The sequence below is a fragment of the Rhinoraja longicauda genome, chromosome 11 (assembly GCF_053455715.1).
Source record: "Rhinoraja longicauda isolate Sanriku21f chromosome 11, sRhiLon1.1, whole genome shotgun sequence".
Taxonomy (NCBI): domain Eukaryota; kingdom Metazoa; phylum Chordata; class Chondrichthyes; order Rajiformes; family Arhynchobatidae; genus Rhinoraja; species Rhinoraja longicauda.
Window position 1 is genome coordinate 59286570 of NC_135963.1, and position 26068 is coordinate 59312637.

Sequence of the window (26068 nt, forward strand, 5' to 3'; positions counted from 1 at the left end):
TGGAACCAGAAGAGGCAGGGAATGGGAGGGATGAACAATGGGGGAGTAAACTAGATGGGCAGGCAAGTGTGTGGGATGAGAGCACAAAGGATTAGGGTTGAGGATATAAGTTTTGAAGAACTGGTTAAATGCTCAATTTTAAATGAGAAAATCTGACTCTTAAAGTAAGATTTCTCAAATTTCTCAGTAAGTCGCATTGCTTCAAAGGTCATTTATTATCACGTGTGCCAATTAAGGTACAGTGATATTCGTATTACCATACAGCTATACTAAAAAAAGCAACAAGATACACAATTACATAAAAGTTAACATAAACATCCACCATAGCGGATTCCCCACATTCCTCATTGTGATGGAAGGCAATAAAGTCTAAACTTCTTCCCTCATTTTTCTCCCGCGGCCGGGGCAGTCGAACCATCCGTCGGGGGTGATCGAAGCTCCCGCGTTGGGGTGCTCGAAGCTCCCGCGTTGAGGCGCTCGAAGCTCCCGTGTCGGGGCCCTCGAAGCTCCCGCGTCGGGGTGCTCGAAGCTCCCGCGTCGGGGCGTTCGAAGTTCCCGCGTCGGGGCGCTCGAAGTTCCCGCGTCGAGGCGCTCGAAGCTCCTGCAGCTTGGAGTTCCCGATGCCAGTCTCTGACCAGAGACCGCGGATTCCACGATGTTAAAGTCAGCAGGCTCCTGCGGTTGGAGCTCAGAGGGCGATCCGTGGCAAAGGGATCGCCAGCCCCGCGATGTTAAAGTCGTGCAGGCTTCCCACGTTTGGAACTCCCGAAGTTAGCCTCCAGCAGAGGCCTCCAGCTCCTCGATGTTAGGCCGCAGTGCAGATGGAGAAACGATACGGAAGAAAATCGCATCTCTGTCAAGGTAAGAGATTTTTAAAAAGTTTCCCCCAACTGCACCCCCCCCCCCCCCCCCCCCCCCCCGGCCCGCCCCCACATAAAACAAGCTAAAGAACACTAAAAACATACATTTGACACATACTAAAGAAACAACAAAGAAGGAAGGGACAGACAGACTGTTGGCGAGGTAGCCATTGCTGGCGCCATCCGGTAGCTTCAAGGTGAAAGGGGCAATGTTTAAAAGAGATGTGCAGGGCAGGGTTTTTACACAGAGGGTTGTTGGTGCCTGGAATGTGCTGCCAGGGGTAGTGGTGGAGGCAGATATGGTAGTGGCATTGTGGGGGCTTTAGGATGGGCATATGAATGTGCTGTGAATGGTTGGAAATGTATTATTTGCAGGCAGATGAGATTATAGGGGGCGTGGCAGCGCCTTGCAGCTGCGGCTCACCGGCAGTCTCTCTGTCTTTTTTGTCTTTGTCTATTGTTACCGTTTAAATGTATGTTTTGATTTATTTTTAGCTCTGTATATGTGGGGGGGTGGGGGAAACCTTTTTTTCTAATCTCCTCCTCAACGGAGATGCGACCTTTTTCCTCCTCAACGGAGATGCGACCTTTTTCCTCCTCAACGGAGATGCGACCTTTTTCCGTGTCGTATCTCCGTTCGCGCTACGGCCTAACACTGTAGAGTCGGTGGCCTCCAGCTGGGATCGACCTTGAAGACTCCGGTTGCAGGGCCTGGACTTACCATCTCGGAGGCTTCGACCGTGGGCCCTGCAGACCGCAACATAGGGAGCTCGCAGGTCCCTGGCTAGCGACCGGCTTTCGGGAGCTCCAGCCGTAGCAGCTTCGACCGCCCTGAATCCCGAGGTTCGATCGACCCGCTCGCAGGACCTCCATCGCCCTTCGTGGCTCGGCCGCGACACTTTCCATCGCCCGGTGGGGGCTTAGGACCTTCATCAGCCTGCTCGGCTCGGCCCTGGGGCCTTCCATCGCCCGGCGGGGGTTTCAAAAGTCGGGAGCCTCGATCGCCTCGATCGCCTCGAGGCAGCAGTTTGTCTGCCTGACCACGAGAGAAGAATGAGGAGGAGATAAGACTTTTCTTTGCCTTCCATCACAGTGAGGGGGTGCCTGGAGCAATCGCTGTGATGGTTGTTTGTGTTAAATTGTAATGTGTGTCTTGTGTTCTTTATTGTTTACTGTCGGACCCTGACGTGAGAGGACGCTGGCGCTGTTTGTTCGCCGCTTCTCCGTCAGGACAAATCTTTTGTTTGTTTTTATGTCTTGTTTGCTCTGTAAACCGTCTTTGAGTATCTTGAAAAGCGCTATATAAATTAAATGTATTATTATTATTATTATTATTATTAGTTTAACTTCAGTCATGCTCTGCAAATGTTGTGGATTGAAGAGCCTGTTTCTGTGCTTACTGTTCTGTGTTCTAAGTAAGATATTTGGTACAGTTATAAATATACATTGTACATTTTAAAGGGCGACAGAGTAATACTTGGTGGAGATCATTACTTTAAATTTAATCATCCACTGGAAGTTCAGAGTGGGCAAAGAGCATCTTCAGGGAATGCACTCCATAGAGACGCTCCAAAAGACTTTGAATTTGCGAGAAATGAACTTCTGCAAGCTCAACAGGCAAGGTAAAACAAAGTTCTAACAGCTATTTCTGAATATTTGATTAATTGCTTGAAAATTGAAGTGAGCTTCATTGATAATTGATCGTTTTTGACTGAGAATGAAAACTGCAATGGAAGTATTTCTCATCGTAAAATACTTGCATTACTGCATCCAGTACACCGTTTCTGGCATAAGACTACAGCTATTGGAATCTGCAGCAAAAACAAAGTATTGGAGGAACTCAGTAGGCCAGGCAGAATCTGTGGAGGCAGAGGGCTGGTCGATATTTTGAATTGAACTCATTACAGAATCCTGATGCAGAACCCAACCGAAAATTTTTACCCATCTTCTGCCTCCATAGATGCTGCCTTTGCTCAGCTCCTCCAGCTGGTTGGTTTCCCCCCCCCCCCCGCATTCTATATTTGTCAGAAGCATGTAATAAGTGAGTTATATTTTATAATTGTTTAAGAAATACAAGTAAATATGTTTTTTCCTTTAAATTGATTTTTGATAAAATGAAATAATCTATATACTAAAACTTTGTTATCTTGTTTGTGACTGAACTTCAGCCAAACCGGTACACGATAGCACGACAATTTTAGGCCCACCTTACTCACCGTCGTCACTTTAATGGTAAAAATGGTAGTTTTATTGAAGGGAGGGGGAGGGGAGGGGAGAATGGGGGAGGGGAGGGGAGGGTGCTGCACCAATGCAGGAGATGTTTGGGCCCAATGGGTCCACTTGGTCTAGTGTGATATAAAACTCCTCTAATCCACTATTCCTTTTCCAATTTCCTCTGGCATCCCAAATGTGTACCATTTCGGCTGGTTGTCTATTCAACTTTAGGGTCCGACCAGTGTTTTCAGTGGTTATAAAGAAGGATTAATTAATAATTGTTTTACAGATGTGGGTTGCAAAATGTAGTCTGACATATTTAGTGGTTACTGAATGGGGAAAAAGTACAGGGGGCATAAATAAATATCTTAGTGCTGTGGAGGAAGTTCACTGACAATCTTTAATACATGAACCTGAACATTTTAGTTTTTAAAAATGTGTTAGTTTGGTGTCTACTCAGAAGTTTCAGAGTTTAAACTTCTAAAAATGCTTGAGGCGAATTTATGGAAAAGTAAAAGATCTGTTAATGTCATCTTGGTGTTACTTTTAGCAAGTGCAGCTAAGAACGTTATTCAGTATCTACCCTTTATCATGCATCTGTACTCTGTGGGTGGCTCGATTGTAATCATGTGTTGTCTTTCCGCTGACATGAAACAAAAGTTTTTCACTCTACCTCAGTACATGGGACAATAAACTAAACTCAAACTCAGCTGCTTTATTCAACACATTTAATTTGTGTCACCACCAGTCATACTGGACAAGGCAGAAATTTAGAAAATTTGAGATTGATGTAATGTACTGCTGTAAAATATGCTGATCTGTGGTTAAAACTGCTGTGGTAAAAACAGTGCCATGGAGTAATAGACAGAACAATAAAAACATCAAGGATAGCCGAGCAGATATCCAGGAAAGTACAAAGAGAAGCAACATCCAGTCATTTGACCCATTGGTAATGCAGTATTGTCATGTATTTTATGACTAATTTGTTAAACCTATTATGCCACTGCAATATTAATTAAACAATTACCTCACCTGATGTTGATTGGCACTGTGAATTATATTAAAATTTAACATGATGGGCTGGTAGCCAACCCATGGGAGCCCTACGGAGAGAAGGGTTATAGATAAATACTGGAGGGTGTTTTGGGGAAATTCGTTACAGGTTTGCAATGTCTCACTTCACCTTCAGGATAAAATCCACTCTTTCTTTTGGATTGTTGTATAATTTAAGTCTATAGAGATGAGGGCTGAAATTCTATTCTAATTTTGAAAAGTGAAAAGTTGATGTTAGTTGACTATTTTTAATAGCTTTGCAACTCCATTTTTTTCCTGCAATTGTATTTACAGACTTGAAGTTGAAATCGCAGAGGCACGTTTGCAAGCTAAACAAGAGATGGTGCAGGGTATTGAACTTGCAAAACAAATGGCTCAAGAGGAATTGTGCAGTCAAAAATCTCTGTATGAAAATAAAATGAGAGAGCTTGAAAAGGAATTGGTAATTAAAAAAAATTCTAATGTGGTTATTATTTGTTTATATTGGAAATCCGGGAGCCCATAAAACTGGAAACACCCAAGTCAGATATCATTTGTGGACAGAGGAACACTTAGTATTTTGGGTTAATTAGTTAGTACAAAACATTTCATGGTTTCTCCCTCCACGGATACTGCCTGACTCTGAGTGTTTGCAACATCTTCTGTTGTTATCGTTCACCTTATTTTCCGTGAGGACCTTCTTACTGCTGCAGACCAAGTCAGGATAAAAAATACTATGGGAGAAAGAAACTGTTGGGTAAAGTTCAGTGGAGGTGAATTTAACGTTAAAATTTCACAGAAAGATGCACCGCATTACTTTTATCAAATCTCTAATTCTGTGTGTATCCCACGTTGCATATGTTTGTGTTCCTGTGATTCTCTTTGGGATATTGAGCCCTTGCACCTGGCTTATAATGCAATAAGGTCTTGGCTGATCTTTCTTTTCCATCCAATGCCACTCGCACTAACGCCATGTTGTTTATTTTCATCCAATATCCCAATGTGGATGGCTCTTTTGCAATGATGTGTTGTCTTTCCACTAACTGGTTATTATGCAACAAAAAGCTTTTCACTGTACCTTGGTACGCGTGACAATAAACTAAACTCAAGCTCAATATCTGTCTGTTTTGAGTGTACTCGGTGACCAAGCCTGCATTGCCATTTAGGGAAGAGAGTTCTTAAGGGTCACTATCTTCTGATAATGACATTTTTTTGTTTTGTGCTTTCTATTATGTTTTCCAAAGAGGATGACTTCACATTTTTCCACCATGAGAGAGAAATGACCTGAAACTTTAAGACCCTCTTTATCTCCACAGACGCTAAGTGACCTGCTGAATATTTTTACTTTTGCTGTTTTATTTTGGATGTATTACACTTGATTTCTCCATCAAAATCATGGATGTAATTGGGAACAGCTGGGGTCCCATGCTGATCCCTACAGCCCCCCATCACCAATAGCCTGACAATCTAACCTCCTATCTGTACTGTTCACGAACCAACCCTCCCACCTTTTATGAAAGGGAAATTGTATTTGACAGATTTTGTGGAGCTTTTCTAAATTAGCACTAGCAGAATAGAGGAGGAGCCAGTGTTGTCTATCTGACTTTTTCTAACTGTGAGTGAGCGCTGTAGACCTTGATTAATTTTTCTTAATGTAAAACGGAATAATTTATGCGTCGCCTAACTTTTCTTGATTGGTCAGGTGAATGAAAATAGAAAAAAGAAAGAAATAGAGCTGCTGAACGTAAAAAAGCAGCTTCAGCAGGAGATGAATGTAAACAGACGACTTGAACAAGAGTTGGAGATGAACAGAAAACGTCTCGAAATGGAAGCTTCAGCTACAAGACAGGTACGATGATATTAAAACATCTTTTAACCATCTATAAATATTAACCCTACTCATACTTTCTTTAGATTTAGTACTTTTGGAAAATAACGTCTTATCTGCAATGGAATCCTTGTGACTTAAAATGTTTCTGATCATTTTTGAGTGAACATGATTTGTCTTTTGCGTTTGGATATATGAATGATTTATCAATTTTGAAATAAAGATCCTCTATAAAATCGCTAAAAATAAACTGAATTAGAAAACCATTTTAAGGATTTGGATTACAACTGGGAATATTAGCAGCCAGTCAAAGCATTGTTTTCTCTGCAATAAAGACACCGGATCTATATTGATCAAAAACAATTTGTTTTCGCAGTGGAGAGGTGATTGTATGTAAAATACATCATAAATTCTAATTGTTGGCTGTTAAAACCAAGGATATTTAAATCATAATTTTTTATATATTCTGACTTTCAGCTGAAGGTATCATACCTTCAGAAGGCCTTTAACAATCATGTTCTTAGTATCAAAAGACATCCGAAGTGCTGGTGGGTCAGTATGGATATCTTTTTCAGACATACCTTGATTCAGTCTGAAGAAGGGTCTCGACCCGAAACATCACACATTCCTTTTCTCTAGAGATGCTGCTTGTCCCACTGAGTTACTCCAGCATTTTGTGTCTATCTTTTTCAGACAGATGTTTAAGAATATTTAAGTTGGTCTAACTGCAATCGGCTTCAACATTTTCTGTGTTGGTGAGGGTAGGAAGTGGTGGAGAAATATGAGCTGTATTTCTTCTGTGTTTTCTCTCCCAATTTTTGTAATAATTTATTTCTGTCATCCTCTTTTGGAAACTTATGGTTATATTCACACATGTCATCCATATGATCATGAATCAGACATGAACTTTGTGGGAGACTTTATAGGTGATTCTACCTTGTGATCCAGTCCATTTGTGCTTTTTCCCAGTGTTGTGCTATTTTGGGTGCGGTGGCAATTGTTTGAACCCTTTCAGGATTGGGCAATTCAGCATGAAAATGCAATCTGGGCCCAGAACCGCTTATTGGTTGCTCAGAATTTAATTTACACATACAATTTAGGTACTTAATTGTTTTTTTTGTTTCATTGTAACTCTTATTTTCATGTCATTGTGGAGGGCACGTGGTGGGTGCTTTGGGAAGTGGGCGCTTAATTGTTGACTTAAATGGTTGTGCTCCAAAATACTCTCTCAGGCTCTGGAAGATCATAATATAAGGCACGTAAAGTTTCTGGATGCTCTGGAAGCCGAGAAGAGAAAGATGGCACAAGACTTGGAGAGAATGCAGCAAGAACAGAAAACGAGATGGAAAACTCAAAAGATTACTCCATGCACAAGTATGTTACATTTTAAAATATTACACAATGACTGTGCAAGCTATTTGTGTCAATCTCTACCTTGACTGGACTTTTAATCTCAACTAGACCAAGTGGACCCGTTGGGCCCATTCATCATTGGGTTCCCATCGTGACATGGGAAAATCGTGTTTGTTCTTTAAAATAAATGGTGGGTTTTTTCATAAAACCATCCCCCCTCCACTCCCTCACCCACTCCATTCCCCCTCTTCCCCTCACCCACTCCATCACCCCTCACCCACTACACTCCCCCTCCCTCCCCCCCATTCACCCACTCCATCCCCCCTCCCTCACCCACTCTATCCCCCCTCCCTCCCTCCACCCACTCCTTCCCTCCCTCACCCACCATCCTCCAACTTCAACCCTCTCCATCCCCCCCTCACCCACTCCCCCCCCAACTCACCTACTCCATTCCCCCCCCCCTGTTTTTATCAGCTTTTTTGGTCTATTTTGTGAAACAAACGGGGTCTCTTAGCGGTTTTTTTTAATGGATTTTTTTTTTTCCGGTCTTTTAAATTTTTTTAACGGCTTTTTAAAAACGTCTACTCTGAAACAAATGGGGTTTTTTAAAAAACGGTTTTCTTTTAAATGGAAGTTTTTTTTTTCAATATCATAATCATCATATCATATCATATATATACAGCCGGAAACAGGCCTTTTCGGCCCTCCAAGTCCGTGCCGCCCAGTGATCCCCGTACATTTAACACTATCCTACACCCACTAGGGACAATTTTTACATTTACCCAGCCAATTAACCTACAAACCTGTACGTCATTGGAGTAGTGCTCACGTAGGGCAGCCCCCCCCCCAAGTGGGACCCGGACCAGTCGAGCTGGATGGAAGGATGTTATTTTTTCAAATGTGCGGTGCTCTCCCCACGTGAGCACTATTGAAGGACTCTTTTTTGAAAGAATGAAATAAACTAAACTTTTTTTTCCTCTATAAGCTAAACTGTTTTTTAAATGAGAAATTTCTTCCCCCCCCCCCCCCCCCCATCATTGGCTGCCACTACCTTCACTCTGGCGGGTCCCGACCCCCCCTCATTGGCTGCCACTACCGTCACTCTGGCGGGTCCCGCCCCCTCCCTCATTGATCGTGGCCCCGCCTCCCATTGTGATGTCACACGCTGAACCTTGCCAAGCTTCAGTTTAATATAAGCACATTTTTAAACTTTAAAATCTCTCTAACTTTAAAAATATAAGACCAATTTGAATGAAACTTGGATTATAGGGTCCCCAGTGCAAAGGTCCTAAAATTGATACGCTACATGTGACGGAGGCACAAATATGGTTACCAAACAAACAACTAACGTCAGCCAAACAAACAGCTAACTTCAGCCAAACAAGATCCTTCACGGTGACTCAGAGTTTTAGTAATATGTAGATTTATGATATTCAGAGAAAATTGAAAAGATGCTCACATTGTACATCTGATGACATGTAACTAGTTTGCAGTCCCAAGATTCCAACATCTTTTTGGAGTGATCAAGCGGAATTTTAGAGCATTAAATTGCATTTCCCATAGGCAGAATGATACTGTGAACAATTTTATAAAGTACTGATCAAACAGAGAGAGACAGCTTGTCAATATTTTTTTTTAATCAATTGTACAATTTTTGACCTGTTCTGACCAGTTTTTATGTTACAAATGTTTTATGTATTTTCTTTAGCAGGCCTAATTATTTATTTCCATTTTTGTGTTTCAGACCATTCATATTGGAACTCTATGAAACTTTCAGTGATGATTCAAGAAGCTAATACCATTAGCAGCAACTTGAGGAAGCATACTGTTTTCAGTAGGTCAGCATCGCCAAAAATAACCCCCATATAAAATAAACAATCTGCTTACTGCTGAACACCCTTCAGACTTTTGATTTTCATATCAAATTATTGCTGTAATTCCTTTTTACTTGACATTGTAAACTATGCATTTTAAACTATGCATCCTTATATAGTTTAGGATTCAGTCTGATTATATATTTGTTTGTATCTTCATTGCCCCAATTCAATTAAATGTAAATGAATAATTGTAACGAAGCAAAGTTAACCCTTAGCCTACATGTATCCAATCTGAGATTGCAACATACAGCTGGAAGGTATTTATTCACAAAATGCTGGAGTAACTCAGCAGGTCAGGCAGCATCTCAGGATAGAAGGAATGGGTGACGTTTCGGGTCGAAACCCTTCTTCAGTCTGAAGAAGGGTCTCGACCCGAAACGTCGCCCATTCCTTCTCTCCTGAGATGCTGCCTGACCTGCTGAGTTACTCCAGCATTTTGCGAATAAATACCTTCGATTTGTACCAGCATCTGCAGTTATGTAGCTGGTGTCGTTCATACCTTTCCTTTACAGATACTGTAATAGTTAATAGTAGGGGGAAGAGGTAACCTTAAGAAATATTGAGCCCGTAGAAATTTATTTTATTTTCAATATTTTCAGAACATTGTGTGGAATATTAAAGCTAATATGCAAGAAAAAAGATTATTTGTAATCGCCTACAGCCTATTTAAAAGTGAGGGACAAAAAAAGCTAATTTGCTATGAATTTATTCCAGATATGGAAAGTACTGATTTGTGCATCCATTATAGAGAGCATCTGCACTTGTTTTTCAATGTGTAATTTCTGCTTTTGGGCGATGAGCCACCAACCCCATAATGTGGATAGGAAAGGACTGCAGATGCTGGTTTACACCGAAGATAGACACCAGATGCTGGAGTAATTCAGCGGGTCAGGCAGCATCTCTGGAGAAACGGTATAGGTAACATTTCGGGTTGAGTGGAAACATCACCTTTTCCTTTTCTCCAGAGATGCTGCCTGAGCCACTAACCTCATTATGATGGATTAAACGGTTGTTACATATTACATGTTACATATTATAATTATATGTGGCCTGCAACCACAACAACCTGACCGCAGGAGAAGACGGCAGGAGAAGGGAAAGACATTGTGGCCTTCCATCACAGTGAGGAGAGGACTGGAGGAGACTCACTGTGATGGATGTTTCTTTGATGGATGTTTCTTATTTTGTGTGTTTTGGGGTTGTGTAATTTTAATGCCTATTTAATGCTTTTATTGTTGGACTGTGGGTGACTGAATTTCGTCCAATATTGGATGACAAATAAAGCTATCTTGAATCTTGAATCTTGAAAGAACTGCAGAAACTGGAACTCTGAAATTAAAAAAAAAATGCTGGAAGCATTTAGCAGGTCAGGCAGCACATGGAGAAACGATTAATGCTTTGACCCTTTGTCAGAATGGGAAAGAGAGAAATACAAATTAGTTTTCTGTAGGAGATAAGGTGGGGGAGGGATGTATAGGACAAACGCAATGTATCTGATAGGTGAGTCCAAATGGTTTAAGGAGCCAGTCACCAGCACATTAAGCTGCTTTGTCTGTGTAATTTAACATAAATGGTGAGCCTGTGGGACCATTTGTATTTGAGATGTCTGGAGCTTATGACTTAGTTTGACTGAGTTTGAAGTTGATTTTATTTTTTGTAGACACGAGCCTGACAACAAGAATGAAAGCCTTCAAATTCCAATTCAGGTTCAAGTTAAGAATACTAAATTGGGCATTAGCACTTTCTGGAGCTTGGACAAATTTGAATGCAAGCTGGCGGCAATGAGAGAACTGTATCAGGTAAAAATTCACGTTTCAGTTATGAATTATTTGAATATCTGTCTTTGTTGTCTGCCCGCACTCAATCATTTCTCAATAATATGGAACTTTGAACAGAAAGTAAAAATAAACAAGCAGCCGCTTTGCAGCATTTCACAATTTGAGATTGCTGATACAAGTCACTAGAATCTATTTGACAGATTGATCCAGAATCCAAAATAATAAACTAAAATTCAAGCCTCATATTTGAACAGATTTATTTAGAGGCATATTGCACTGTCTTCTTAAAAATTATTTGTCTGAGATTACACCAAAATTGAAGCTGTGTGTATTTGTTCTGAGTTGGTGCCAAATGCAGGCACTTCATACTATTGAGCTCCCTCCCCCCTGCTCCCTCCCCCCTGCTCCCTCCCCCCTTTCCGTCCCCCCTTTCCGTCCCCCCTTTCCCTCCCCCCTTTCCCTCCATCCCCCTCACTCCATCCCCCTCAACACCCCCTCCCTCCCTCCCTAGGAGATAGATTTAAACTTTAAAATGTGAATAACATTAATACACCGATTTCAATGAAACATCTTCCATTTGTACAAAAGGGACGACGATGAGTAAGGTGGGCCAAAAATTGTCGTGCTATCGTGTACCGTTTTGGCTCTAGTTCAGGAACGAACAAACAAACAAACGAGAGTTTTAGTATATAGATGCTTGGCTGAGATTTACAAGTTGCATTTTATAAAGGAAATCAAAAAGAAAACTTTGGTTTTGTTAATATGATTTGATCTGTTAAGTCTTGTGGATGCAACAGTGATGCAAATTAGTATTGTAACATTGAATCAGTTAAGTTTTTCTTTGTTATGTTTGAACAAAGCACTTGCTATTGAGCTATATTTAATTAATTGACGGTTATTTATTTCTGCCTATTATGCAGATTCCCATTTTTCATCAAACCTTTCTATCCAATACTACATCACTGATCCAATGTTATCTGATGGGCAGCTGTTTCTCTGATTTGTGCCCTTGCTGTTGTGGCTTGATAAGCAGTGGTGTGAATGTAAAGCCAATCCTTTAAAAATCAAATGGTATCTTTGTGCCTGGCATGGGGGATTTATGACCCATAAAAAAAGAAATCTGGAGACGTTCTGATAAAACAAATCCAAACGTCACAAACCATTAGTCTGGGCCTCAATATTAGATCCAGCCCTCTAGCGTCTCCCACTGAAGTTTAATCAATAGGTGAATATGTGGATTTTCCAAACGACCTTTTCAGATCTGAACATAGATCTGCAAGATGTTTGAGAATTTATTAAGCTTTGTAGAAGTACTTGGCAGTATTTTGTGTCTTTAAATTATTTAATGCCCTCTATGTTTTTGAAGTCTTTTCAATCTCAATTTCTGCTCCACCTGTGTTTCTTGGCATGAAGTCATGGTCTGGGGGAAGGGATGAAGAAGTCACCAAAAGCTGCTGCCTGGCTTCTGGTGGGGAGTCTGCGGTGAAAAGACAAATAAAAAATAGTCAGGTCTTTCAGAAAATTAAAATATTATTTTAATTGTGGAGGGAGTATAGGATTGGAATTCTCTTTTCCAAAGGCAACAGTTAAAGAGACAATTGTTAATTTAAAATCCATTTTAGATTTCTGTAAGACATTAATTAGTGTTGTATGGATTTGGATTGTACAGAAGTCATGCTCTCATTGAATGGAGTGGCAGGTTTTTCAAATATTTCCTTCGTATCTAGTTTTAGTTTAAGAGATACAGCACGGAAGCTGGCCCTTTGGCCCACTGTGTCAGCACCGACCAGTGATCCCCCTACATTAACGCTATCCAACACACACTAGGAACAATTTTTACATTTACACCAAGCCAATTAACCTTTGGAGTGTGGGAGGAAACCAAAGATCTTGGAGGAAACCCATGCACGTCACGGGGGGAACATACAAACTCCGCACAGACAAGTGCCCGTAGTCAGGATCGAACCCGGGTCTCTGGCGCTGTTGGGCAGCAACTCTACCGCTGCGCCACCTTGCCTAGATCAATATGGGGTACTTTTATCATTGTATTTCATTTTATATTTGAAAAATGCATTCGATTTTACATCTTGATATTTAAGTATAACACTCTCCCATGCCTTTTCTGTGGCCAACTGGTCAGAAATTGTGAAATAATATGGTATGCAACATCCTGTTTTGACTTATTGTTTGCTCCTTGAAATTTAGTGGGGCTCTGTTTATTCTCCCCAACAGGGCACCAGGCTTTCTGGAGATGAAGACATATTTTATGACCCTAATGATGACTGGGAAACTGACTTGATGCCCTCTTCCTCTTTCTCTAAGAGACGGTATGTAGTTTTTAAAATCTACTTCTATCCAAATCAGAGTTGCTTTGAAAAGTTCAGTTGTTTTCAGATGATATTAATATATTTGGGTAGGAAAGAACTGTAGATGCTGGTTTAAATCGAAAGTAGACACAAAATGCTGGAGTAACTCCTCGGGACAGGCAGCATCTCTGGAGAGAAGGAATGGGTGACGTTTCGGGTCGGGACCCTTCTTCCGACTGAAGAAAGGTCTCGACCCGAAAGGTCACCTATTCCTTCTCTCCAGAGATGCTGCCTGCCCCGCTGAGTTACTCCAGCATTTTGTGTCTACCTTTAACATATTTGGGAATTGATCAACAAAAGGCAGAAATTGTTTTATTATTGGGATTGTGTAGCTTGGTCCAAGAACCTGATGGTTGTAGGAAGGTAGCTGTTCCTGAACCTGGTGGTGTGGAACTTCTGGCTTCTGTATCTCCTGCTGATGGTAACAATGAGAAGAGGACATGACATGGATGGTGGGGATTCTTCATGATACTGCCTTCTCAAGGCACTGCCTCGTGCAGTGCTTTCAGTGGTGGGAGGGCTGAACCCACCTACTGCAACCTCTTGTGTTCTTGAGTATTGAATCTATATTTGTGTTTTGCATTTGATTGTACTTGTATCGTGACTTGGAAAGCAGTCCATCCAACAGCATTTAGATATTTTGATTCTGATGCTGCTGATGTAAATGTGGCAACATGAAGTATTTTATCTAACTACTTCTCATTTCTCCACTTAGAAGCAAAAGTTTTTTCAAAAGCAAACGAATGTCTGGATGTTTAGCAGGAATCCAAGCACTTACCGTTCAAAATATGCAGCCAACACATACAGGTATTTAAAATAATATTTTGTGTTGTTCATACACTGAATTATGTTTTATTGTCTTCACTGTTGCAGTTGTTGAGGCTAATTTTATCAATTTATTTTGGGACATGATTTATTAACCACCTTTTCCTGTGCCAACGTTCTTGCCGTGATTTATTAATTGATTTCTGGAGTGTAGATCAGGGAGCACTGATAAGACTTGGTAAGCATCTGTTCTTCATGTGGGAATCGAAAAATCCAGTGAGTGGCAAAATGAGGACTAGTCTTGGAAAAAAAGATCTGCATGAGCATCTTGGAGCTGAACGAATGAATGATACTTTATTATCATATGTGACGAGTCACAGTGAAATACCCAAGGTTTTCAAAGAGTCGTCTCATAAATTCTTTTACATAAAAAGAGCGGCACGGTGGTGCTGCAGTAGAGTTGCTGCCTTACAGCGAATGGATACCCGGGTTCCATCCCGACTACGGGTGCTGTCTGTACGGAGTTTATAGGTCTCCCCCCTTGACCTGCGTGGGTTTTCTCCGAGATCTTCAGTTTCCTTCCACACTCCAAAGACGTACAGGTTTGTAGGTTGATTGGCTTGGTAAATGTAAAATTTGTCTCTAGTGGGTATAGGGTGTTAATGTGCGGGGATCGCTGGTCGGTGCGGACCCAGTGGGCCAAAAGGGCCTGTTTCCACGCTGTATCTCTAAACTAAATGAAGTGATGCTGACAAAGTTACAAAGTATCCCACGCCGGGTCCTCCTTTGTTCTTCTCCCACCCCCCCCACGACGGGTCCTACTTTATTCTCAGTGGTGTGTCCTCTGGCCCGTCCTCGACCGCCGCACCGACCTTCGCCACGAACGCTGCCGGGACCCTCCTGATGCCTCCACGGAGCCGACGCAGGCACCGGCCAGGGGGCTTCTTGGCGGTGTCCTGGGAGGCATCTGCCACAGCGGCCTCCTGGGAGACTGCACAAAGAATTGTTTTTTAAGGATCATTTCAATAGAATTAATGGAGTACAACAACTATGATAACTGCAACTAATTAACATTCTTAGAGATAACAAAACAAGCAATTCTAAAGACACTAAAATGTAAAGTTGTCCATTTTGCAGGAAATATTTAAGAAAGTATTTTTTTTTTAAAGCATATAATCGACATAGTGAAAGATTGTAAACATCAAAGAACAGAGGTATCTGGGTGTCATAGCACATGATTTGTGGAAGGCTGGTATTCGGGCACTGCAAGTGATTAGAAAAGTTATTAGAAAAGGATTTTAACATTCCTAATATTGACTAAGCTTGCCTTAGTGCAAGGGACTTAGATGGAGTAGAATTTAAAAGCATCCAAGAATTTTTTCAGATGGCCTGCAGATAGTCCTATGGGAGACTGGCATTCCTCAGAATGCCTTAGGAAATGAAATATGTAGTTAAAATGTCAATGGTGGAACATTTTAGAAACAGTGACTTCAATTCTCCGTGTCAAAATAGTTGGGGAAAGAATTGAAATTTCTGCTCTGGTTATCATCCAAATTTGGGAAAGGTTGATGTCAATCGCACAAGTGAGGACCTGGCGAAAATTAATTGGGAGCAGGTGCTGTGGGAGTCTTTTAAAACAGTTAGTACGAGTTGGGAAAGGATGAAATGCAAAGATGGAAAGATTTGGGAAGATTGGATACAAAGCATACTGAACATTTGATCAAGGGAAAAAGGAAGTATGTGACAAGTGTAAGCAGCTAGAATCAAGTGGGTCTCTTGAGGAACATAGAGGGAATAACAGAGAAATTAAGCAAGACATTTGGAGAGCAAATAGAGGCAATGAATCCTTGATAAGTAGTATTAAGGAGAATCCCAAGACATTTTATGGATGTTTCAGAAGTAAGAAAGTAGATAGAGAAAGAGTTGTTACCAAAGGGGTAATCTGCAGATGGAGCCTGCAGATTTATGTGAAGTCCTCTGTGAATACTTAGCCTCTGTATTTACCAAGTAGAAGGGCATGTAAGATAGTGAGTTCAGGGAGGAATACACTACAATATGTCAGTATTAAGAAAGGGCAGCCTTTTGGATGAGATGGTCATAAGGGATAGGAGTAAAATTAGGCCATTCGGCCCATCAAGTTTACCCCATAAAATCATGGCTGATCTATCTCTCCCTCCTAACCCTATTCTCCTGCATTCTCCCCATAACCTCTGACACCCGTACTAATCAAAAATCTATCCATCTCTGCCTTAAAAATATCTACTAACTAGGCCTCCACAGTGTTCTGTGGCAAAGAATTTCACAGACTCACCACCTTCTGACTAAAGAAATTTCTCCTAATTTTCTTAAAAGAACGTCCTTTAATTCTGAGGCTACAACCAGTAATCCTAGACTCTCCCACTAGTGGAAACATCCTCCCCACATCCACTCTATCCAAGCCTTTCACTGTTCTGTATGTTTCAATGAGATCCCCCCTCATTCTTCTAAACTGCAGCGAGTACAGTCCCAGTGCCGTCAAATGCTCATCATAGGTTAACTTACTCATTCCTGGGATGATTCTTGTAAACCTCTTCTGGACCCTCTCCAGAGCCAGCACATCCTTCCTCAGATAAGGTGCCCAGATGGAACGCATAAAGTTTGATAAATCCCAGGGCTGGATTAGAACAGTCCCAGGAAAGTAACGGATGAGAGAGCTGGATGCTTTGATGGTATTTTAAGGCCCCCCTCGGTCATGGCTGACCATGGGTGATGCATCCTGGTTGTTGGCTGCTTGCTCCACACCTCGGCTAGAGCAGCGTCGATGCGAGCCTGGACGATGTCATATGAAGGACAGGCTGTTGCCCGTGCAGCACGTCCCCCCTCTCCACGTCGCTGATCGATCCAAAGGAACAGCAGAGCCGTTACAGTTTGGCACCAGCGCCATCGCAGGAGATGCCAGAATGAGGTTGTAGACAACGACTCCAACTCCAGATGGTGCCTTAGGGACTCCAACTCCAGATTTTTCTTGAGGTTTCTCCTAAAGCCTTTTCCATGACTGGATATGGCCACAAGGCAGTGGAGGTTTTAGATCAGAGTTTTCCCTCCTAGATGGACTGCCTTCCCAGGCTGACGAGCCTCATCTGCCCGAGACTTGTGGGGGTGGGAGCGTCTACCTTTCCATCTATAGCACCTGCCCACTGCAGCCTTCCCAGCCGTTGTGACGCTCCACTAAAGTCAGCCATCATCCTCTGCCTGTTTCACCATTGAGGTCTTGGTTGGATTGCTCTTTGTCAGGGACCTCGCCCTCGACCGTACCGCCATGGGTGACCCTACCAGGAGCATAGCTCCAGACGGCATCGCTCTCTGGAGGGGGGACGTGCTGCACGGGCTGTTACAGGCTTCTCCACCACGACAAGGTGACAATCCACGGCTTTGATGGCGTACCCTGCTTCAAAACAGTTGTATTGTTCTGGACAAGGTGAAACAACCTTTTTGTCCTTTTTAAAGAAACTGAAAATATGATCTACTATTTAACCAGATGTACTTGTTTTCAAATGTTATTATTTTACAGAGAGGAAATGCCGAGGAAATACCGATTATTTAACCTTGCATCTATTAAATAAGGAACATCTGATTTTCTGATGTGTGCAGTGAATGTGCCTGATTCATCAGCAGCTCTCATTTTATCTAGTGCAGATAAATTATATCTATCTCAACGATTGCAAATCTGCTTTGAAACTTATAAACTTAAATTACTGGGAAATGTTCTCCTGCCATCTAAAAATGGGTTTTGCTTTGAATTTGTGCTTGAAGGAAAATTCTTTTTGTTCTCACCGTGGCAACACTGCAGATACCACATGGATTGTTCAGTTGCTTGCCTTGTTGAGCTTGAGGCAACAATGGGTCTTCTGTGGTGGGGTGAGGAATGCAGGGAGCCTCTGAGTTATCTCTCTGAAACAGAAGTTGCACAGCAGATAGTTGATGATTTTACCTGCTTTTGTGTGTTTCTTGAAGGCTGGAAGTGCTGCTATTGCAAACTGGATGGAGCTCATGAGAAGCTTCACCCCTGCCGTGGGTTTATTGTAGATTTCCCCCAAATAACCTTTATTTTCCCACGCTGGGCATGATGTGTAAGATTCCATGTAAGTCGTGAGCTGAAGCAGAATAACCTTTGTATAGATTTGATAAACATCTTAAGTGCATTAATTCTCACTTTATGTGTACCAGTTCTCATTTACTATTGGCTTGGCTAGAATGAAAACACTGTTTCAAGTAATTTCACGTTCTTTCCATCTGAGAACAGAGTTACTGAACATGTCTCAAAGTATATGCCCAGCAGCCTCCGAGTCAAAGTTGCCTGTCATTTGTAAGGAAATTCTGGGCGCAGCTGTTGATTTTCTGGGAAGAAGTCATGTATCACAAGAAACCATTCCTGGCAGACTTGTTACTGACCTCCTTGCTGTGCATCAGGGAACAATGGAAATTTCTAATGCCTATGAAAAGCTTGATGAAGGCAGTCAAGAAAATTGTAAGTCTACAATTCGACTTCGTATTTTTTTTAATGTATTCTCCTTCTCTGGAAATACCTGGCACATATTTAAGGAGAAGTTTGTTTCAAAACGTCTTTGCAATAATGTCATGAAACATTTATTTTGAACCAATAGGACTCCTAACTGTGTAAGGGCTGGAGAGGGGAAAACAAACGTTGCAACATTGACATTGAAGCAGACCTGAAATCATTTTTGGTTACTTTTGTTTAATTGACTTATACATAACTTTATGGTAACATCTTGCTTTAGATTGCTCACTTTGTTTTTCACAGTGTTCACCAATAATCAAGCTATGCAGACATGCTGCATCAGAATTGCATCAAATTTTGAAAGGGTGACAATTCTAGTGAAGCTTTGGATAGACAGTGTCCCGCAGGGCACTTGCTTTGGGATGATTGAAGATGACCTGTTTGGGGATGTTAGAACATTGGGACAAAACTTACAACTGCTATTGCAGGTAGGCAGGTGTTCATTTGTGTGCAGGAGAAAGTAGAAGAATATGCAACATACAAGATAATGATTTAAGGATTTTTTAACTTTATGCGTGATCTTTAATGTAGATAATTGTGAATTGTACGTCGAACAATTCCTGTTCCGGACGTACACTGGCCCCATCCCCGAACTCTACCTCTGCTATATCGACGACTGCATTGGTGCTACCTCTTGTACCCATGCATTACTGCATTGGTGCTACCTCTTGTACACATTGTACTGACTTCATACACTTCACTTCCAATTTCAGCACCTCATATTTCGTTTGGGCGGCTTGCAGCCCAGCGGTATGAACATTGACTACTCCAACTTTAGATAGTTCCTCTGTCCCTCTCTTCCCCTCCCCCTTCCTGTCTCCACCTACATCCTTCCTTTGTCCTGCCCACCTGACATCAGTCTGAAGAAGGGTCTCGACCCAAAACGTCACCCATTCCTTTTCTCCTGAGATGCTGCCTGACCTGCTGAGTTACTCCAGCATTTTGTGAAATAAATACCTTCGATTTGTACCAGCATCTGCAGTTATTTTCTTACACTACATTGTGAATCTTCATATACTTGAGAACAAACTGATTGTAATATACATTTTCAATCATGCAAGATCTTGTCTTCATGTTGAAAAGGTCCATCCAGCTGCCAATCAAAATCCCCCTTCACCTGTATCCACCAAGCACTTGCCCGACTTTGTCCCACTGGCACCTAGTTTCCTCCCCTTGCTACAATCAGTCTGAAGAAGGGTCCTGACCTGAAACGGCACCTATGCACGTTTTCCAGAGAGGCTCTTTGACCCGTTGAGTACTCCAGCTCTCTGTCTTATTTAGGTTTGGTTCATATTCGGTTAAAAGAGGAGGGCCATGAATAGCCTTAAACTAGACCTGATGTTTTAAATTGTGCACTACCAAGTTTTTTATTCACGATTGGCCATGGCCCAAGTGTCCTCGGGGGTGACACTGACCGGGAGAGAAGGAATGGGTGACGTTTCGGGTCGAGACCCTTCTTCAGACTGAGCCATTGTATTAACTTTATTAAACAGAGCCTTGTTGATTTTATTTTTGTTTCAAATTTCTACTAACTCTTCTAATTTACTTTCAACGTCTTTATACTATATCAGGCATAACCTAACATTTTTCTGCAGGACAATTTATTTGCAGAAACTGCAATAGGTAGTTGAATATTTGGAGTATTTTATTTTCAGCATACCTTCTGTTATTTAGTTGCATGGCTTTGTTTTTTAATTATCAGATTTTTTTAATTCTTGTATTTTGTCCAGTGAATGAATTCAAAAAGCTGAAGAAATTGTTTTTAGGTCTTGTTAAATCATTTAAGTATAATTAATTCAGTACCTTGTTGCAAACTGATGTCTGTTTGTGTGTTTCCAGGGCTGTGATTCAGATATTTCCTCTATGGTGGTGGAAGCTTGGAACAAAATAAGACAAACAATTAGAAGACTTGCAAAGCACATAGGTCACTTGGCAGCCTTCATGGGCATGGAGTTGCATTCTGACGAGGAGAACATGGACGATTCACATAGTTACAAGGTGCTAATCTTCAATGATTGTTGAATAGGAAGCTCTTGCAAGATTGAGAAGTCAATTAATCAAATGATTTTTCCCCAATTATACATTTTTGAAATAGTTTTATTTAGTATACATCAACCAAAGGTATATTTTAAATGTTTGTGTCTCTGAATATCAAGTGAAACTTCTAAAATAATCTGGAACCTTCATTAAAAGGTTTGCCAGACCCATTGTTTTTATTTTCAGCCTGGGAGTTGGTCAACTTTGCATTCCCCTTATTTTGGCCCCTGATCATCAGCAGAAAGTGCCCATTTATCTGGAATGAATGAATACAACTGTAAAGTAACAGCTGAAAATTAGCTTGTCGCTTAATTGTCGCCGGTATAAACCTTCGCTTGTCGGCATTGTGACCTTTAGGTACCAAACCAGTTGGCATCTATTTACATTTAAACAAATTAACTAATTTATCTGATGTGTAGGAAATAACTGCAGGTGCTGGTTTAAACCGAAGATAGACATAAAGTGCTGGAGTAACTTAGAGGCAGGTCTGAATGAGGGTCTCGACCCGAAACGTGCGGCCCATCACAATGATCCATTGATACATGATGGTTTTTTTTCCTTATTTTCACCCCAGTTTTTCACTCATTAGGGCCTGCTTTCACATTAGAGTACCTCATGTCATTCTCTTAGATTTTACATTGTTTCGGTTTTATAGCCAAACTAGATTGCTGTCACATTTCACTTGAGGGGGGAAAATGTGCTTCAGCATACCTCTTAAGTTCAAACATTTGGTGGATAGCATCCTAAATTCAAACATTTGGTAGACAGCATACCTTTCGTTTGAAGAAGGGTCTCGACCCGAAACGTCACCCATTCCTTCTCTCCCGAGATGTTGCCTGACCTGCTGAGTTACTCCAGCATTTTGTTAATAAATCGATTTGTACCAGCATCTGCAGTTATTTTCTTATACTACCTTTCGTTTGAATGATCATTTAAAGCTAATTCCAAAATTTGATTTACTTTAGAGAAATGTTATGGCCAGTGTTTTTGAGGGAGTAAGATCTGGAATGGAGATTCTCCTGGATATTGGCTTAAAAAGAATAAAAGAGCATCAGAAGATGCTGCAAAAAGCATCATCAAATATGAAGGTAATCTGACCTTTTTTATATATCTATATACTATGTGTATAAATCGTTGTGTGTGTGTATATAGTTACTTATGTTTTTATTAATAATGTTGGTTTGTATTACACGTCATATATTAAGAATGTGAATTTGTAAATTAGAGTGCAAATACTAAATCAACAAACTTACATTTCAAACATTGAAATACCAATCACACATTGAAATACCAATATTTGTTTTTAAACATGCATTCGTGTACAGTTTTATGACAATAGCACTTTATATAAAACATTATTGGACAAATCATTCTATAGAATCTGAGCAGTGAAGAGGATTAATTCAAACAGGGCAGGTTTAAGAGGATGGAATTAGACAGGGCCTTTGAGGAATATAAAAAAGGAAGAAGCGTTAAGAATTAGAGAGTTAGAGCTCTAGGGGCTAGTGGAATCAAGGGATATAGGGAGAAGGCAGGCACTGGTTACTGATTGTGGATGATCAGCCATTCATCATTCATTCACAATGAAAGGCGGTGCTGGCTCGAAGGGCCAAATGGCCTGTATGGTCATATGGTCCTGTATGGTCCTGTACCTATTTTTTATGTTTCTATGTAAATAACTCAATCATGTAATTAGAAGGGCCAAAATGGGCCACAAAATGGCTTTGGTGAATCAAATTAAAGAAAATCCCAAGGCTTTATGTACCTTTATTAAACAAGATGGGAATTTGTGCTTGGTGTCTGGAGATGTATGCGAGCTACTAAATGAATACGTTTCACACAAGGAGAAGAATGTGGACGACAATGAGGTCAATGTGGAGAATAATAATATGTAAGGGCATCTTTAGATTAAGAAGGAGGAGGTGCAGCTCTTTTTGAAAAGCATGAGGGTGGATAAATCCCCAAGTTATTGAGAGAAGCAAGACATGAGATTGCAGGAGCCTTAATGAAGATCTTTGAATCTTCTCCAGCCACAGATGAGGCCTGTTGGACTGGAAAGTAGCGAATGTTCCTTTATTTAAGAAGGGGAGAGAATCCAGGGAAATATAGGCCAGTGAGCCTCACGTCAGTGGTAGGGAAGCTATTGGAAAGGATTCTTTGGGTATAATTTACTTCCATTTGGAAGAGAATCGGTTAATCAGGGACAGTCAGCGTGATTTTGTACATGGCAGGTCTTGTCTTATTAACTTGACTGAATTTTTGAGGAGGTAATTGATGAGGGTAGGGCAGTTGATGTTGTCTACATGGATTTTAGTAAGGCATTTGATAAAGTCCCCCATGGTTGGCTGATCCAGAAGATTAAGATGCAAGGGACTAAATGGCAGATGGAGTTTAATCCAAGCAAGTGTGAGGAGGTCAAATGCAAGAGAAAAATATACTATTAGTGGGATAACCCGTAACAGCATTGACATGAAGAGATATCTTGGGGTCCAAGTCCATAACTCCCTGAAAGCAGGACACAAGTAGATAGAGTGGTAAAGAAGGCTTATGGTATGCTTGCTTTCACAGGTTGGGGCACTGAGTATGAGAGTCAGGAAGTCATCATGCAGCTTTATAGGACTTTGGTAAGGCTGCATATGGAGTATTGTGTGCTGTTCTGCTTGTCCCATTGCAGAAAGGTTGTGGAGGCTTTGGAGAGGGTGCAGAAGAGGTTGACCAGAACACTGCCTGGATTAGGGGGTGTTGGCTACAAGGAGTGGTTGGACAGACTTGGATTGTTTTCTTTGGAACGCTGGAGGTTGCAGGGAGACCTGATGGAAGTATATAAAATTATATAAAATTATGAGTAGCATCACTGATAGCCTGAGTCAGCACCACTCCCATCCCTTGTGCTGGTTGCATTAATCTTTTTCTCTTTGTAAATAAGGACACCGAATGCGTTGCTCATTGGAAACAGGTTATTGTATGTTGATGGACATAAATGTAAGATGATGAGCACTTTGATATTTACATATGACCTGTAATGTGGCCTTATGACTTTTTCCCAGCAATGTATTATCATTCATCACTTGAGATATCGAATTAACCTCAAAATGCCATTCATTTAAGGGGACAAACAGCAGCTTTCATAAAGACGTTCATTGTTTAAGGTCACATAACTATACAGTTTCCTCAAGATGCTGTCCTTACTGTGCATGTCAACCTTTTGTGGATGGTTCCTTGCTCCTAATAGAACCATTTTCACCTGGTGATATATTTTGGACATGCTCTGTGCAAATCTCTGGTGTAGATTCAACAACCTTATTGCACAATCGTTACTCATGCTTTTATACTTTCCTTTTGGAATTTTCTTCTAACACTTTTGTCTTCTTTTGACCTCTAACCTTTGTCATTTACTCCACCCATCTGACAATCAACTCTATCCACCTATAACTTGCCAAACTTTGCCCTACCTCCACCCTTTCTCCCCCCCCCCCCCCCCCCCCCACCCCATCAGCCATGATCACATTGAATGGTGGTGCTGGCTCGAAGGGCCAAATGGCCTACTCCTGCATCTATTGTCTATTGTGTCGGAAAAGGCCACTTGGCTCTTCCAGACCTCAGTTTTTCGGAAATAGCATGGGTTTGTTGCTGTTCTCTTTGGTAATATTTGAGTATCTTCCTTTAATCTAATACTATTATTCACTGTCTTTGACTTCCTTTATTAGCCATGATTGGACCACTGTTATTATGGGGTTTTTCATTCTTTAATAAAAGAATTTCTGTTTATTTAGTGCGGTTCACGAAAAATGTTTGTTTATTCTCCAGTGTACACTTTGTTTCCCATTGTAATCAATTTGTCTCTCTGTCATATGGTTTAATCACCAATAGACAATAGGTGCAGGAGTAGGCCATTCGGCCCTTCGAGCCAGCACCGTCATTCAATGTGATCATCGCTGATCATTCTCAATCAGTACCCCGTTCCTGCCTTCTCCCCATATCCCCTTGGTTGGTTCTTGCATTTGCAGCTGTAAAGCATTTACACCTTTCTCTAACATAGAAAAATAGGTGCAGGAGTAGGCCATTTGGCCCTTCGAGCCAGCACCGCCATTCAATATGATCATGGCTGATCATCTAAAATCAGTACCCTGTTCCTGCTTTTTCCCATATCCCTTGAATCCTTTAGCCCTAAGAGCTAAAACTAATTCTCTTGAAAACATCCAGTGAATTGGCCTCCACTGCCTTCCATGGCAGAGAATTCCACAGATTCACAACTCTGGCTGAAAAAGTTTTTTCTCATCTCAGTCCTACCCCTTATTCTTAAACTGTGACGCCTGGTTCTGGACTTCCCCCAACATCAGGAACATTTTTCCTGCATCTAGCCTGTCCAGTCCTTTAATAATTGTATATGTTTCGATAAAATCCCCTCTCATCCTTCTAAATTCCTGTGAACCATTGGATACAAGCCCATTTGACTCATTCTATCATCATATGTCAGTCCCGCCATCCTGGGAATTAACGTAGTGAACCTACGCTGCACTCACTCAATAGCAATAATTTCCTTCCTCAAATTAGGAGACCAAAATTGCACACAATACTCCAGGTGTGGTCTCACAAGGGCCCTGTACAACTGCAGTAGGACCTCCTTGCTCCTAAACTCAAATCCTCTCGCAATGAAGGCCAATATGCCATTAACTTTCTTCACTGCCTGCTGTAACGGCATGCTTACTTTCAGTAACTGATGTACAAGCACATCCAGGTCTCGTTGCACCTCCCCTTTTCCTTATCTGACGCCATTCAGATAATAATCTGCCTTCCTGTTCTTGCCACCTCATGTTTATCCACGTTATACTGCATCTGCCCACTCACCCTACCTATCCAAGTCACCCTGCAGCCTCATAGCATCTGCCACCCACTCACTCTGCCACCCACATGGTTTGATCTGTCTTTTTGCATATCTTTTATTTATTTGTTCTATGTATTTTTTCATATCTCTCGGTTCCCTCTCCCATGACTCTGTCAGAAGAAGGGCCTCGACTTGAAACGTCCCCTATTCCTTTTCTCCAGAGATGCTGCCTGATCTGCTGATTTACTCCAGCTTTTTGTGTCTATCTTTCTTTAACAGGGACTGGAGCAACTGAAGAAGAGGAGTATGGCACTGTCTGTATCGATTCAAAATTATCTCATTGAACTTAAAAAGGTGGTGAATTTTTTTAATCTTTGCAATTTGTGTTAAATTTTCTCTATTGACTATTTTGATCCTTGTGCATCCGTGATCTGATGAGATTGAATAGACGGGGTTTATTCGCACCGGCAACAAGGGATGGGCCTGTTTTTATTTACCTCATAGGCACATTTTTAAATGCAATTGGATGATATATTTACAATGAGTTTTTTTAAACATGGTATCAAGGTTTTAAA

General features: G+C 41.3%; 1 protein-coding gene across 1 annotated transcript in view; it reads left to right on the forward strand.

The window, feature by feature from the left end:
- kif14 (kinesin family member 14) overlaps nt 1-26068 on the forward strand; it is a 60865-nt gene that overhangs the window by 26418 nt on the left and 8379 nt on the right. Inside the window, exons 16-28 of the mRNA XM_078408065.1 lie at nt 2322-2482; nt 4422-4569; nt 5809-5955; nt 7167-7308; nt 9032-9125; nt 10825-10963; nt 13175-13269; nt 14024-14115; nt 18356-18580; nt 18875-19059; nt 20471-20629; nt 21634-21756; nt 25773-25847. Coding sequence (XP_078264191.1) covers nt 2322-2482; nt 4422-4569; nt 5809-5955; nt 7167-7308; nt 9032-9125; nt 10825-10963; nt 13175-13269; nt 14024-14115; nt 18356-18580; nt 18875-19059; nt 20471-20629; nt 21634-21756; nt 25773-25847 — 1785 coding nt within the window. The remainder of the gene's footprint in view (nt 1-2321; nt 2483-4421; nt 4570-5808; nt 5956-7166; nt 7309-9031; nt 9126-10824; nt 10964-13174; nt 13270-14023; nt 14116-18355; nt 18581-18874; nt 19060-20470; nt 20630-21633; nt 21757-25772; nt 25848-26068) is intronic.